At 44.6% G+C, this 13,705-nt stretch overlaps 1 protein-coding gene across 6 annotated transcripts in view; it reads right to left on the bottom strand.

The window, feature by feature from the left end:
- The window catches only part of GLYR1 (glyoxylate reductase 1 homolog), a 35,814-nt gene that overhangs the window by 15,432 nt on the left and 6,677 nt on the right, over positions 1-13,705 (bottom strand). For 4 of the 6 annotated variants that reach the window (XM_038540482.1, XM_038540483.1, XM_038540484.1 and 1 more), the window contains exons 4-9: positions 7,706-7,844; positions 6,917-7,159; positions 2,023-2,109; positions 1,080-1,136; positions 277-327; positions 110-183 (exon numbers count right to left, since the gene is read on the bottom strand). In XM_038540482.1, coding sequence (XP_038396410.1) covers positions 110-183; positions 277-327; positions 1,080-1,136; positions 2,023-2,109; positions 6,917-7,159; positions 7,706-7,844 — 651 coding nt within the window. The remainder of the gene's footprint in view (positions 1-109; positions 184-276; positions 328-1,079; positions 1,137-2,022; positions 2,110-6,916; positions 7,160-7,705; positions 7,845-13,705) is intronic. The other 2 variants (XM_038540486.1, XM_038540487.1) reach the window with 1 other exon arrangement.

Raw genomic sequence — 13,705 nt, 5'->3', positions numbered from 1 at the left:
TCAGTCCCAGCAATGGCTGGGATACAACTCTTAAAGAGACCCCTTGGGGTTAGCCCCTATTCCCTAACAGAACTAGAGCCACAAGAAGCCTTTTTATCAAAGGTCCTACTTTTTGTCTGTGGGTGTGATGCTGCCATTCACGGCCGTGCTGTCTGCTGCCTGGATGGAGGTGGACCCAGTTTCCTAGGGAAAGGAAGCACAACTCATCAGGTCAGTCTGCCCATGGCAAGGGCCCCAGTGGAAAAGAAAAAACAGGGAAGCATGGAACCTACGTACCTCTTCACATATTTTCAACTTCTTTGTGATTGCCTGGTAACAGACAGCTGGCTAATAAAGGAGAAAAAAGACCATTTATTAAACTGAACACTTAACTAGTCTCTGTTAGAATTTCCCTAAGAGATCAGGCCTAAAGTGTGGCATTAACATTGAAAACCTATTTGCCATTTGACTTTATTCAACTCCAGATGACACATCAGAAATGTAACACACACTACCTCTCAAGTATCTATGCAACTCTGCAAGATTCTTTTGCCAATGATGATATTAAGGATCAGATTCCTGTGAAGTCATACCCTCAGAATTAAAAAGCTAGTCAGTGCAAGCAGGATTGGAACCCAGGTCTGTTCAACTTCAAAGCTACAGGCTATCAGGTCCTATCAAGGTTCAGCCTAACTTAGGGCCTTGTAGATACTCTGGGAAGCTTTCCCTTCACACCGTGATGGTTTATAGATACTGTTTGTACTACAAGCCTGAGAATATATCTCACCAAACAGCATGGGCTACCTCACAAGTGCCAATAGCTCACAAGGTCTGGCTTCTCTGCCCTGGACTCTTAAGGCAACTACAAATATCTCAACTACACAGCTGCTGAATCTTATATACTTTCTTTGGTTCACTTTTAACCTTAATAACACCTGATTCATGAGAGGGTCTCCATGTGACTTTTTATCTAGTTGCTCTGGGCAGTGGTAGAGGTAAAGCCTAAGTTTTCAGACCCGTAGGTTAAGGTTCCATGGAGCCACCTTCTTCCCTCAGGCCAGCCCCTGACGAAGGACCAAGAATGTCAAAGACCAACTCACCTTCTCAGTTTGGCTGAGCAGGAAATGATGGAAATGAGGATCTGCATCTTTCACAGGCTGAAACCAGAAAATGATTCAGTAAAATAACCTATCTTCCACCAGAGGTCACCTTGCCTGATAACTGCACTCTCTGGCTGAAACACCCCTGGCAGCTGGTCTTGACTATACAAATGCCTGGAAGCACTTTCCCATCAATAGTGCAAGCCTTTTATAAACAACCCCTGCTCCAGCTACAAAGAAGCTGTTTACAGGTGGAAAAGAGGAGACAATTCTTTCAGGTGGGCATGTAAATTATTCCACTAACACTTCACGAAAATATTTAAGAGGCATAACAGTATTTTAAAAATACAGCATTTACCAATCCCTTTGGATAACCAGCAGATGAAGCCAAATCAATCCTCAGGACTCTCCTAATTTTAGGATTTTAGCCTACTGTGTCTGGTAGCAGACCTTTGAGTGTCTTGTCTCATGAAGGATTGCCATAAACAGAAACACAGGGCAACGAGTGCAGGACTTTCAAGGGCTTTCACAATTAGGTCCAGCAGGGGACGGGGGTATCTGATCCAAGGATGAAATCACGTGGGGTACAGAGTTACATGTGTAAACAGTGAAAGCTGTCTCTATAGCATTAAGTGAAAAAAATGTGTGGGTCAATCCCACATTTGTGAAAACCAACCCTATTCCCAACAGTAGAAACCCCATGTGGGTATATAATTCTTTATCATAAATGATGGTTGAGTGGGGGTGAGGGGATGTATCAAAGCATCTGGAAGAAGTTACATTGAACTTGACAGTGAGCACCCGAGGGTGGAGACTTGCACTTCTCCCCCTAACATCTCAGTACTGTCTTGCAATTTATAAATGGGGAAAGGAAAAGCCTCACACAGGCCAGGAAACCAGCTTGGAGGCTGGGCTTGTCCTGGCCTGTGGGAGAGCTTGTTACCTCGCTCACAGTCGGCTGCCATTTAAACGCGGCCATCGGTCCAGCCATCACCCCCTTCACGGTACTAGACTCAGGGATGGTGAGATCCTACAGAGGGAAAGGCAGATTGTCAGGACACTGAGGGCAGCTCAGTAGCAGATGTCTTCCTGCACCACATCGGGGAGCACCTCTTCACTGCTTTGCTTCCTTCAGTTACATTCTACCTTAAACAAAACCCCTAGCAACTCCACAGTCTCAGAATCAGTCCCCAGGCACAGTTCTGACTGTTCATCGGGGAAAACCAGGCAAATTCTCATCAATAGGGAGCAAGCCTTTCTTCTCTGTTCTTGAAATAACAAATTGTCTTCTTGTGCCCAAGTTTCGCAAGGACCAATGTCTCTGGAAAGTCCAACTATGGTATGCAGCATTGTCAGCTAGTCAAAAAAAAAAAAAAAAATTTCTTATGGCCATAAGCGAACATTAAGAAAACAGTACTGGCTTCAGAGGGAATCTCAAAAAAACAAACAAACAAACAAAAACAAAACAAAACAAAGCAAAACAAAAACTAAGAAAGCCACATGGTGCCAATGCGGAAATGTGCCAAACGTTTTAGCTACCAGGTGACAAAGCCAGACTTCGAACCCAGGGTGGCTGGGAGCCAAGAGCCCCTTTCTCTCCCCAGGCTGATGCCAGGACAGGACTCAGTGGAATGGGGTGCGCTTCCTAACCAACAGCCTGGTCCACACCCATCCTGGGCAGGGAGCTGCTTCAACTTTACACTTGCTGTGTTCTGGTCACCTCCACCAAGTTTACCTCTTACTTCCTTTCCACATGTGTGATCTTCCAGCCATGGTGGCCCTCCAGACATTTCTACTTGGATATTTAAAGGGAATCCTGACACGCCCCACTGAACTCTGGATCTCCCTGCCCAAATGGCTCCTTCCACGGTCTTTGAAGTCTTAGAAAAGCAGCTCAGTTCTACCGGGCTGAGATCTTTGTGGTCCTTCTTGATTTTACCATCCTCTTATCTGTTAACAGTGATTATGGTTTTACAACTGGGGATCTGCAACCCCTTCTTGCCACCCCATTGCTAACATCCAAGCTCCTGCCATCAGCTATCACTTGGACTACAGCAAAAGGGATCCTCCTGCTTCCGTTCTGGAACCCTGCAGTCTATAGACTGTACACAGCAGCCAGAGTGAAGTATGCCACTTCTCTGCCTAAAACTGGTTTCCTGTCTCACACAGTCAGGCTAAAGGCTTTATTATTATAGCCTACACGGCACTACAAGTTCTACAACTCCTACTCCACAATAATCTCCAAATTCATGTCCTATTATATTTTCTCCTCTGTCACCAGTCTCCAACTTGCCAGCACCCCCATGGCCCTCCATCCATTCCCCAAACACACCAAACCTATCCCTGCCTCAGTGCCTTTGCACTACTGGGAATGCTCTTCCAACAGTTACCTACTTGGTTCACATGCTCACTTCAGCATGGCTCATATGCAGAAATGTCACCTTATCTGGTGCTTTCCCTGACCCATTAGAACATGATGCTGATGCTATTATAAGTAAGTTCTATGAAAGCAAGACCCTTGACAATTTTGTTTATTCCATATTCCATGCTCGGAGCCATGCCTGGTGCAGATTATTAGGTGTTCGCTATTTACTAAATAAGTGAACACGAGAAGGCCCTCTCTATCATGCTGCTTTATCTCTAGACATCTGGCTTATGATGGAGCTGCTCAATCAACATTTTCTGAATAAAGAGCTCTGGGGAAACAGAGGCCTAGTGCAGTTCTGTCCCAAAGAATGTCCTGCCAAAATGGACATGTTTTGTATCTGTCCCCTGCAGCTGGGGCAGCATAGCTCTAGTGACCTGCTTAAGGCCCCAGGACAGAAACAGAGTGAGATGGAAAGCACTGAGTTTCCATCCGGCACTGACAAAAGGCTTTGACTCCCACCTCACCTCATCACTCTCTGTACCACCAGCCATAGGACTGATGGCTCTGTTCTGTCAGGGTGGTGTGTGCCTAGAGCTGTAGTTTTTCTCAGCCCAGGACTTGGAAATGAGAGCCCCTGAGAGAGGATGAGAGCACAGCTCTCACACTGGAGTTGAGCCATGAACCCAGCCTTTCTCTGTACCCATGAAACTAACGTCTCTGCGTCAAAAGGTCAGCCTTTTCCATTAATCCTCACGGGACAGGGGATTGTGGCTCAGAATGGCAATCATCCAGGATTCTGCTCAGTTATCAGCCTAGGCTACTGCTGTTTCAGAAAGAAGCTTGACAGCCAAACAACAATTACTGCAGCAACACTTTTTAGACCATAGGACCTATTAGATCAGAAGATGCACAAAATTCCAAGCCCAGATTCCCTACATCTCTGAATATACTTAATAAAGACCAACTGTTTGAGCTGAAATGGCTGTGTCCACCCTGTACCACTGGCCACACTCCTTCCTCTCCAGGTGACAAATCCTTCACTAGAGACTGGGTCAAGCAAGGAGACTAGAAAGGACCCTGCTAAAGTAAACAGCAAGTAGAGGTCTTGGCTAGGGACCTAACTCCAAGAATAGCAGCAGAAATGTTACTATCCCCTGATTAATAATTCAGACTCAAGGGCAAACTGCTTTTCCCTGGGAGCCTTTGAGAAGAGTCCCTGCAGTAAGCCTGGTGGTGGCCTCAGGTTACACTAAAACCACTACGCTCTCACTGCACAACAGGCTACTGCCAGACACTGACAAATGTAAAGCCATTCATCAAATGTGTAGTGCAAGGCACACCATTCTTGGTGCTTTGCTCTTGTTACTCATTTAATTCTCACAACAAACCTGAGAGACAGGTATCACTATTATTCCCAATGATCAGATGAGGAAACCAAGGCAAAGGTAGTTGGCCAAGATCACATAGCTGCAGCAAGTTAGGGAGTCACAGTTCAGACTCAGACCTCCTCCTCATCTCTCCTGTACACTTTACTTTTTCCAAAAAGATGTCATTTCTCTGCAGGGCCAGCAAAGGAGTTGGTGAGATCCATGGCTTTAGAAAACAGAAAATAGGAATTTGGAGAGCAGTATAAAACCCAACAGCTCAGATGCCTCTGGATCCCCAGGAAATCAATTCAATTTGATCTAATTATTATTATTATTATTTTTTTAATTTGATCTAATTAGATCACACCCCCTGAGAAGTTCTTCCTGCATCATGGCTGGCTGTTTTCTCCACCTTCTCTACCTCTGGCTGGCAGTTCTCTGTGCTTACTGTCAGCCAGGGCTGTCTTGACCACCAGTCACTCTCTCTACTCTGTCTCAGGTCATTGGACGGTGAGAAGGACCTTCCCTAACACAGTGGTCACAGAGTGGCAGCCCACACACTAAATCTAGCCCAGAGATGTTCCTCTGGACATAAAAGTATTTTAAAATTTTAAATTAGCTTGTAAGGTTTAAGACTGGAACGTTTCACATAAAACTCTGTATTTCTAGCTTTTCTTGAGAAAAACCAATCGGGCAAAAGTTGACTGGAATCCCATAGACAGAGTATGACCTCACCAGAGTGCCAGCTGCTGCCATACCTAATGCTCTCAGCGCAGAGGTAGGTCAGGGCTGTGGACCCTCTGCCAGCTCCCCTTGCTGCCATGACCTGTCTGGTCTCCCTGGTGTCTGAATTTGCAGGCCTTAATCTGATGAGGTCTAGTGTTTCATCATGGCCTTATCACCAACTGTTTCTGACAGCTATCTGGCTCCCGACCCCTTGACTGTGTTCTAACAATCCTCTTCTGTGTTGGGACAGACTACCTCCTCCACCTCGAATTCTCTATCCTTGGTTTTTGAGACTTAACCCAAATCTTTTCAGGAAGGTGAAAGGTACATGATTTCCACTTTATTTCACTGTGATGACTTCTTCCAACTCTGACCTGTGGACGTTCTCCCTGCAAAGCAGACTCCTGCCCTTCACTCTGTTCCCTCCTTACTTTCTCTCAGGACCAATCCCACTGGGCCACACAGTTAGATTTTGTACATATTCTCCAACATACTTTCTACTTATTTGCTCTCACATCTACATCCCACCCTGACATTAGTTCAAGGCCCCCTATCGTCTCATCATCATCACAAATTCATCACACTCAAAATACAATTAGTTCTCTTACTCTGTAAGCCAATCCTACCCGATTTATGCTTTTGTGAAAGGCATTACCATTTCCCAGGCAAAAATCTGAAATCCTCTCCCTCCCCCTTTCCTCTGTCACCAATTGCTAAATATTATGAGCCCTTCCTCTGCAGTGCCTCTCGGGCAATTCCTTTCAGTATTTGCTATCAGAATAGCTCTTTATAAATGCAAATCTGGCTGGTTTCTGACCAGCTTTAGCCTTTCTTCTCTGCCCTCGCCATTGCTAACATACAGATTAGAGCACACTGTCACCCTGACACCCAGTTCCAACGTGATCGTGGACCCCTATTGACTCCATGACAATAAATACTGCTTTAGTAGATCTCGAGGCCCTCCACAATCCAGTGACAACCCACTTTTAGCTCTCTGCTCTCCTCCCTGTCCTCTACCTGTAATGAGAATATCCACGGCAACATCAAGCCCCACGTAGGCTGGGCCCTTGGTCTCTGGAATGCCTTCCTCTCTTTCTTCCTAAGCCCCTTCCAATGCCAGCCCTTGCATGCTAACTCAGGTGGACGGTTCTTCTGCCTCAACCATCTAGTTGAATGCAAGATCCTTTGCTGCCTTGTGTTCCTATTTCAGGCCTGTGCATCCAGGCTGTGTCCCTCCCCTGGTCTGCGGGATTCTTTAGGGCAGTGCTTAGCATAGGTCTCTATGTTCACTCTGAGCTGAGACACACTGTAGAGCTCATCTCTTTCATATACAGAAGAAAGTCACTAATCCCAGAAGCTGCAGAGGTGAAACAAACCTTCTCATCCTTTGGGGGCCGACCCCGTTTCCGGGGACTCTGCTCTTGGGCTCTTTTCAGAGGGGACTTGGAACCTCTCTCTGAAGAGCCTGAAGACACCCTCTTCTTTCCTTCTCCCATGTTCTTCTTCACCTTCCCTTCAGACAGGCTAAGCTTCCGCTTCTCATCACCTGAGTTTGGCCTACTTCTCTCCTCACTGGAATTACGCCGATTCTTGTCATCAGCAGAATTGTGGGATGATGTCTGAAAGTTTAATAATAACAATGATAGCCACCACAGCAGCCACTGCTGCTGCCACTGCCATTTACACAAGCCACACCCTAGGAGAAGCACTTTATATACGCTAACCACACAACAACCCTACAAAATAGGTTCTGCTATTGCTCCCACTGATATTTGGAGAAGCAGATAAAAAAGTCAAATCACTTGCCGATAGTCCCAAAGCTGAAAAGTGGGATTTACACCCAGGCAGTGGATATACTTGAGAAGCTATGCTCCTAATCTCTAGTATATAAAAGGAGAAATGCCTGTGTTGTACTCAAAAGCTGAGCTACTTCTCCTGAGTCCAAGTGACTTTCCTAAGAACAGCATCTATTCTAGAAAAGACCACCGCATGCATGGAGTCTCAAGCTGACAAGTAAAACGCGGATACCCTAGAACTGAAGTAGTGTTCTCTCCGTTGGCATTTCATAAGAAAAGAGCTTTGGGTTTGGGCAATATTTAATCTGTTAGTTACTATGCCAAAATAACCAGTCTGATGTTGGAATAAAGCAAGAAGCAGTCTCTTACCTGGTCTTTCCCTTTGGCTCTCCGGAGGAACTCTTCGACAGCATCCACAGCCTGCTGAAATCTTTTCCCCTTGTTAATCTTTATCATTTCTTCTTTATGTGCATGGTATGGCTTTAGCTGTTCCACTTTGATCCAAGCACTGGCAGAAAATACACACAGAAAGAGTATGATCCACAATGCCCAGGGCAGAAAGTATCAAATACCTCATTGCAACAGAATGCAGATATTCATCTGGTTTAACTGGACTTTGAAACAGGCCTGCCATGTTTTCAAAACATGTTATCAACCACCCAAAACTCTTGGGGTGTTATAAAAGTATGTCTTCCTGAAACAAGTCAGGCACAACAACCACCACCAACAAAACAAGACCATCCGCCACATGTTGCAGGCTATTTATGTCTATTCTTGTTCACCAGCTGTCCACACTAAACCACACATTGCCTGATACTTCTGCAGGGCTGAGGAAGCCTGGAGATGTTCTTCCATTCTCATCACAGGACTCCCTCATGGACCTGGGCATCAGGAAGGATTACTGACCACAGCAACATCACTGCCCAGTCAATACCCAAAGCAGAATGACAACCTGTCAATCAAGTGAGAATCAGGGATGCTCCCACGGCTAAAGATATGCAGTCTGGGATGCCTGGGTGGCTCAGTGGTTAAGTATCTGCCTTCAGTTCAGGGTGTGATCCTGGAGTCCCGGGATCGAGTCCCACATCAGGCTCCCTGCATGGAGCCTGCATCTCCCTCTGTGTCTCTGCCTCACTCTCTCTATGTCTCTCATGAATAAATAAATAAAATCTTAAAAAAAGAAAAAAGAAATGCAGCATCTGAAATCTGCTCTTACAGATATTTGTTCATAAATGACCATGTCTGTGGCCACTAAACCAGACAAAATATGACAAATAATTTGGAATGAGGGCAGCAGTTGTAACAGGAGGTATTTTGAAACAAGATTCTGCTTGTGATTAATGGTGGAACATACCCTGTTTAATTTTTAATTCCTACCATCAATGTGTAACACATACAAGTAAAAAAGTGGGATCCCTGGGTGGCGCAGCGGTTTAGCGCCTGCCTTTGGCCCAGGGCGCGATCCTGGAGACCCAGGATCGAATCCCACGTCGTGCTCCCGGTGCATGGAGCCTGCTTCTCCCTCTGCCTGTGTCTCTGCCTCTCTCTCTCTCTCTCTCTCTCTATCATAAAAAAAAAAAAAAAAAAAAAAAAATTTTACAAGTAAAAAAGCCATCAGTTGTCACTTCTAAAATATCTGTCCTACCATTCTAACCTGAACAAATTTGCCCCAGCTCACTTCCTGTAGTTTTCCTAAATGACATTCAGCTCCCCAGTACAAAGGAGAAGATTTTACAGGTTTGGTGAGGTATCAGTTAACTTATAGACATTTTTATTGTATAAAACTCACAGGTTTCTTTTTTTTTTTTTTAACTCACAGGTTTCATAGCATAACCTTCTGGAAAAGGAGTCCGGTTAAGGATAGAGAAACTGAGCTATCATACTTAGGGCCCTTTCTTTTAGAGAAAGCTAGAGAATATTCACTAATAATAGTGTAAAAATGTGAGGAGCTGAATCAGTTAAGTGTCCAACTCTTGATCTCAACTCAGGTCCTGAACTCAGGATTGTGAGTTCAAGCCCTGCATTAAAAAAAGGAGAAGAAAAAAGAAAAAGCACTAATCTCTGTACATAAAAATAGTGTGAACAACCCAACAATGGCCACCTATGTATTGAGTGTTATGCTAATAACTGTGACAATGGATCTGTACAAACACAATAGCTGTGGGACTATGAGCCTGCAAATGTGACAGCAAATGAGAGCTAAGCATTTTATCTATGGGTAAACAAAATCACAGAGAATGGAATGATGAATGAGGCCTCAGACACTGTCTCACCGCATAAAGCTTCAACTAGGTGAGGTAAGCAGGTACCTTCTAGTGATTAACTCATCTTAAAAGTCTGAAACTTGACTGATAGAGTCAAGTGGTCTATTCTACGGAGAGGAAAAATGGAATGATATTTTGACCTCATGTTGCCTGGAAGGTATACCACTGAATGGACCCTCCTGCTTCTCTTCCCATTTAGTGTTTCTAAGGACAGACCACCAGAGCAGAGCAGATGCAAAGCCAGATATGCCCTGAAAAGCAGGCTAAGCTGTCCTACTGAGATGACACAAGTACCAGTGATAAAGCTTAAAGAGCCACATGCTCTAGACATGCCTCTTCCTTCGCTGCACTTCAGGTTAGAAGCGGAGACTCACATAAGTTCTGGTGTAAGACCAATGGGGTGGTTTTTATGGAGCCCTGTAAGATGGGACAATACAGTCTAAGGCATCCTAATCTCTGCCTCCCTCTCCCCACATGAACCTCTGAATATGAGGACGTGGAGAGGTAAGGACATTTGTGGAGGAGGCACCAATAATTCATGCCTATTTTTTCACCGAAGCATTTTAAGTGGATTACTAATTTCTGCCAGAAGAATGGTACAGTCAAAATTCCATTCATCCTGAAGACTGGCATTTGAATACTAAAACGAAATTTTCTGCTTTGACCATTTTTTAAAAATGACAAATTTGCTAAGCAAATGGACAGTATAAATATCAAGAACATAAATGCAAGAAATATTAATCTAGCTAAGAAATCAGCCTATTATTGAAGCACTGTGCCCCGTTAGAAAAATGGTAAATAAAAAGCCAGCTCACCAGAGCCTTAGGAGGATTACCTCTTGAAAGCAAGCCAAATTGAAATCACTTTAGCCATCTGAATAGTTTTGCTCTAAAGGCTAACTCCGTCTCCTTAAAGAGTACACTTCTCAGCCACAGCTTCAATAATGCACCATTCTCTAGTACACTGAGGCCTATCAGCTGGGTCTGGCATGCAACTCGTGCTCAATAAATAATCACTGAGTAAATGATGCCTTCCAAGCATGTTCAGAAGGGCTGGAATGTTGGTCTCTGGGTTAAATGTTATAAGGCTTTGGTGGCCTTTTCGGGTTGTTGCTGTTGTCTGTACATTTTTTGTTTTTTGCTTTATCACGACCCTGAGATCAAGACTTGAGCCAAGATCAAGAGTTGGATGTTTAACTGACTGAGACACCGAGGTGTCCCCGCTTTTTTAAAATTTATTTTTATTATTTATTTAAAGATTTTATCTATTTATTCATGATAGAAAGAGAGAGAGGGAGAGAGGGAGGGAGGGAGGGAGGGAGGGAGGGAGGGAGAGGGAAGGAGAGGGAGAGGGGGAGAGAGAGAGAGAGAGAGAGAGAGAGAGAGGCAGGCAAAGACACAGGCATAAGGAGAAGAAGGCTCCATGCAGGGAGCCTGATGTGGGACTCGATCCCGGGACTCCAGGATCACGCTCTGGGCTGAAAGCAGGCACTAAACCGCTGAGCCACCCAGAGATCCCCACCCCCCCTTTTAAAATGACTTCTGTGTCTTTCTGTGATATGAGCTGTGACTTGTGATTTCCCTTCTATTATCCTCCTGATGCCTAGATGGAGCTGGACCTTTTCTGCCCAATTTGCTGTCGGGTTGGAGTCAGAAAAATTAAGCTTAGTCAAGTGGTGTGTAAATTATGAGCCCTTGCTTTTACATATACATACAAGGAAGTTAATCCTATTGTTTGTAGTGGTAATCAGTGAGGTTGTTATGAAGAACAAAATGGATGGTCCCTTAAGATATCTGGCTAAGGGATCCCTGGGTGGCGCAGCAGTTTAGTGCCTGCCTTTGGCCCAGGGCTCGATCCTGGAGACCCGGGATCGAATCCCGCGTCGGGCTCCGGGTGCATGGAGCCTGCTTCTTCCTCTGCCTATGTCTCTGCCCCTCTCTCTCTCTCTCTCTCTCTCTCTCTCTTTGTGTGACTATCATAAATAAATACAAAAAACTTAAAAAAAAAAAAAGATATCTGGCTAAGTGGAAGAAAGCAAGGTGCAGAACAGTGTGTGTAGTATGCTATCAACTTACGTAAAAACAAGTAAAAAGGAATATGTAATTTCTTGATTCTGCACATAGTATCTTTGGAGGGGCATATTATAAGAAACTAGTATAACTGGATGCCCATGGGCTGGTAACTGGGTGGCTGAGGGACAGGGATGAATGGAACTGTTTCATAGTTTATACCTGAATTGGAGGGGTGGGGGAGGCAGGCGTAAACATGTATTATCTTTAAAAACAACAATAAATCAACAATGAAGGCCTCTGCCATAGAACATGGGCTGCTCTGCTCATGGGATTGCCCCCATGACTTCTTTGTTTGTGAGCTTGCTCAAGTGGGTAGCTACTACCAGGTGGTAGGTGTAACTGCACCTGTAACACAGCCAGGAGCAGCAAACTTACCCTGGTATTCCAATACATCTCCTGTAAATTCTTTTCATTTGCAAATATAAACCTTCTACTATAAGCTACTCTCAGATTACACACTCTGCTCAAAATGAATTTAAACACCTTACATTTTCAAAAATTTCCGTAATTCTGACCTGCTCTTAAATTAAAATCATACCATATATATATCATATTAAACAAGGGTCTATAAACAATCTCTAAAACTCTCAATATGTGTCTCAGACTTCATGACACAATGACCTGGGTGGGAGTCGGGGTGGGAGGGAGAACACAAATGTGTCAGTAGAGTCCAAAAGTGAGAACAAAGATGGGGTGAGAAGTTATCGTTGCTTCTCCATCTAGAATTTGGTGAATAGTACTGAGCAAACGATTTGTATGCTTGCCCTGCCTGAAACCACTGAAAGAGGCTAAGGATTACGGAGTCGTTACAGGTCCAAGTCTAAGCTGTTCAGAAATCGACACCTAAAAAACCACAAATCAAAAAACAAGCCCCCCCCCCCAAAAAAGAAGCCACAAAGAAAATAAGAGTTTGTCAGTTAATTTCAAGCAATGATTATCATATAGACATCAACAAAGACCTGCAGATAAGATAGATTTAGAAGACTCTGTTTTCAAAACTTGAAAACATTCCCAAATGCTGGATACGGCTTTCAAGCTGTGCTGCCTATGCCAATATGGCTAGCCCCTTCTTTTGTGCCAGATTCTTTAATTCTGGTTTATGACACCTGCTCCTGGAGTCCACTGTCTCAGCCATGAGGGGAGTCACCTGTAGGATGGATACTGGTGCTGGGAGAGGAAAATCTACTCAGTGCTCTCTAGGACAGGTACTGCCCAGCCCTGGCAGAGGGACACTGCTGGCTCAGTCCAAATACCTGGAGCAGTGCACTCAACATCCAGTTGGCTCTCTTCTCCAATTGCTACAGTGTTGGATATAGAGAAAGTGAGCCAACCAAGTGCCAGGCGAAAGGAAAGAAGGATGCTCCGATGGCTCCGATCTGCTTGTAATTACAAGCCACAGGTTTTTTTTCCCAAGAGTTACTTTAGTACTCACTCACTTCATACCTTATATCTCCCTTGATATAAAAAGTATTTCAGGTTGGGATCCTGGACAGCTTATCACTAACTCCACAAATCTCCTGACTCTTAGTGTCTACATCTGTTAAAAAGTCTTATCCGGGGATCCCTGGGTGGCGCAGCGGTTTGGCGCCTGCCTTTGGCCCAGGGCGCGATCCTGGAGACCCGGGATCGAATCCCATGTCGGGCTCCTGGTGCATGGAGCCTGCTTCTCCCTCTGCCTGTGTCTCTGCCTCTCTCTCTCTCTCTATGTGACTATCATAAATAAATAAAATTTAAAAAAAAGTCTTATCCGTTTTCCAGAAGGGCTGTTGTAGGATCAGGTATGAAGGCTGCTAAAGAAACTCTCAAGTGGTCATTTGGAATCTATCCTCTTTTGCCATCAATACTCTCTTGAACGGTTTGTCTCGGGGTTTTTGAACACTCAGGGACTACATGAGCTCCCTCGATTCTGCCATCCATGGCCACTGATGAAAATTTCAAACCCTGAGCTCAGTTTCTATCCTGATGAGCAACTCCCTGTCCAAGATAGGCCCTCAGGTACCTGAAACTTCATCTGTGGGTGTGGTCATGTGATA

Source organism: Canis lupus, chromosome 6 (genome assembly GCF_011100685.1).
Source record: "Canis lupus familiaris isolate Mischka breed German Shepherd chromosome 6, alternate assembly UU_Cfam_GSD_1.0, whole genome shotgun sequence".
Taxonomy (NCBI): Eukaryota; Metazoa; Chordata; class Mammalia; order Carnivora; family Canidae; genus Canis; species Canis lupus.
This window is presented reverse-complemented; position numbering and strand designations above follow the sequence as displayed.